The sequence below is a fragment of the Sinocyclocheilus rhinocerous genome, unplaced genomic scaffold (assembly GCF_001515625.1).
Source record: "Sinocyclocheilus rhinocerous isolate Xijiao unplaced genomic scaffold, SAMN03320098_v1.1 scaffold1027, whole genome shotgun sequence".
NCBI lineage: Eukaryota > Metazoa > Chordata > Actinopteri > Cypriniformes > Cyprinidae > Sinocyclocheilus > Sinocyclocheilus rhinocerous.
In genome coordinates, this window is record NW_015660495.1 from 66,253 (window position 1) to 68,005 (window position 1,753).

The window sequence follows — 1,753 nt, forward strand, 5'->3', positions numbered from 1 at the left end:
TGCTTTTGCCTAGAAACACAGCGTCTCCCTGACATGTTGCTTCAACAATTAACTGCGGTTACTGAAACCACGCCTTCTTTCTTTGCGTGCTCATTTGGGCGGCATTATGCAAATATTTCCATATAGTGTGGTAGATATGTGGGGGCGTGTTAGAATGAGCCGTTTTAGGGGGGCGTGGCAGAGTCTTAACTTTGATAAAGAATATCTCTTTGGTTTTGAGACTTTAGTCTTTGCAACTTCAGGGATCTTATCTATGCACAATCAGCTTGTAACACTCCAAAGAGAAAGGAAAACTTGAAATCGCATCATATGACCCCTTTAAATAAGAAAAATATTTATATATAATTATATAACTGCTTTTTATCATAGCTCATTTATTTTAGAAGTTCAACATGTGGAGCGCCTTCACTGCTGATACGCTTCAGAGTTCCTGATATAAACTAGCGGCTCAGGGCTGTTATTTGGCTAGTTAAAGCATCTGGTTAGGTTCCAGACCTGTTTCCCATATGGCTCCACTATTTCTGATGCTGTAATCCATTTAACTGGCAACAGTGCCTACAAGAGGAAGTGTATGCGTAATGTGAGAGACACTGTGTGGGAGAGTGCAAGTGTGGGAGATAGAAAGCTTACCAGTGACTAAGTTACAGTACAGTAAACATACCTGAGAGCGTTGCTGGGGGAACCGTGGGTTGGCTGGTCACTGGTGACCTCCTGTGGACAAAAAGATAATTACATTGGTGATAGTGGTGGAGGTTGCCCTCTACTGGCATAAATCCAGTTAACACTGCTAACTGGGAGGAGGCCTGCACTGGATAAGAACTGACTGAACAATGTGAATATAAAAATAATATATATATATATATATATATATATATATATCATTAAATTCTATATAAAAAAATATTTTCACATAAAATAAAGTCCCTAGCATAAAATCTTATTTTTATGGTAGAATTAAGAGTTTGGCTGTTTGAATATGCTTTATTTTCTTCATTATTCATCATGAATAAAATATAAAAATGCTTTATTGGAGAGGATACACTGATGGCCATAAGGGGGCAGAGCAGAAATAAAGAAACTGTTGCATCAAAGCTGGAAGAGCTGAACTGACTTGTTGGTGGGAGTCGTGACATTGGCGAGAATTGTGAAGTTGCTTCTGACAGTTCGTAGACTAGCCAACACCTGTGTAGAAAAGGAGAAGGAAAAGAGAGAGAAAGAGCAGGTGAACAGCAGAATATCACTCAACGCCACCTCAGCAAGTCATGACAAGCAATTAGCACTCATTATATACTGTGGCTCCACTATTTCTGATGCTGTAATGCATTTTACTGGCAACAGTGCCTACAAGAGGAAGTGTATGCGTAATGTGAGAGACACTGTGTGGGAGATAGAAAGCTCACCAGTGACTAAGTTACAGTACAGTAAACATACCTGAGAGCGTTGCTGGGGGAACCGTGGGTTGGCTGGTCACTGGTGACCTCCTGTGGACAAAAAGATAATTACATTGGTGATAGTGGTGGAGGTTGCCCTCTACTGGCATAAATCCAGTTAACACTGCTAACTGGGAGGAGGCCTGCACTGGATAAGAACTGACTGAACAATGTGAATATAAAAATACTGCTGAAAATATTATTTATTTAAAAAAAAATACACATTTATATATATATATATATATATGCATGTATATTGACATATATAAATATATATATACATATATATATATATATATATATATGTATAGACATATATATAT

At 38.1% G+C, this 1,753-nt stretch overlaps 1 protein-coding gene and 1 long non-coding RNA gene across 2 annotated transcripts in view; both read right to left on the minus strand.

Moving 5' to 3' along the window:
- LOC107725020 (uncharacterized) overlaps positions 1–1,178 on the minus strand; it is a 4,192-nt gene extending 3,014 nt beyond the window's left edge. The window contains exons 1-2 of the long non-coding RNA XR_001638073.1: positions 1,112–1,178; positions 662–711 (exon numbers count right to left, since the gene is read on the minus strand). This is a non-coding gene — a long non-coding RNA (uncharacterized LOC107725020). The remainder of the gene's footprint in view (positions 1–661; positions 712–1,111) is intronic.
- LOC107725012 (cAMP-specific 3',5'-cyclic phosphodiesterase 4A-like) overlaps positions 1–1,753 on the minus strand; it is a 63,239-nt gene that overhangs the window by 11,767 nt on the left and 49,719 nt on the right. Inside the window, exons 5-8 of the mRNA XM_016534127.1 lie at positions 1,432–1,481; positions 1,292–1,341; positions 1,112–1,182; positions 662–711 (exon numbers count right to left, since the gene is read on the minus strand). Coding sequence (XP_016389613.1) covers positions 662–711; positions 1,112–1,182; positions 1,292–1,341; positions 1,432–1,481 — 221 coding nt within the window. The remainder of the gene's footprint in view (positions 1–661; positions 712–1,111; positions 1,183–1,291; positions 1,342–1,431; positions 1,482–1,753) is intronic.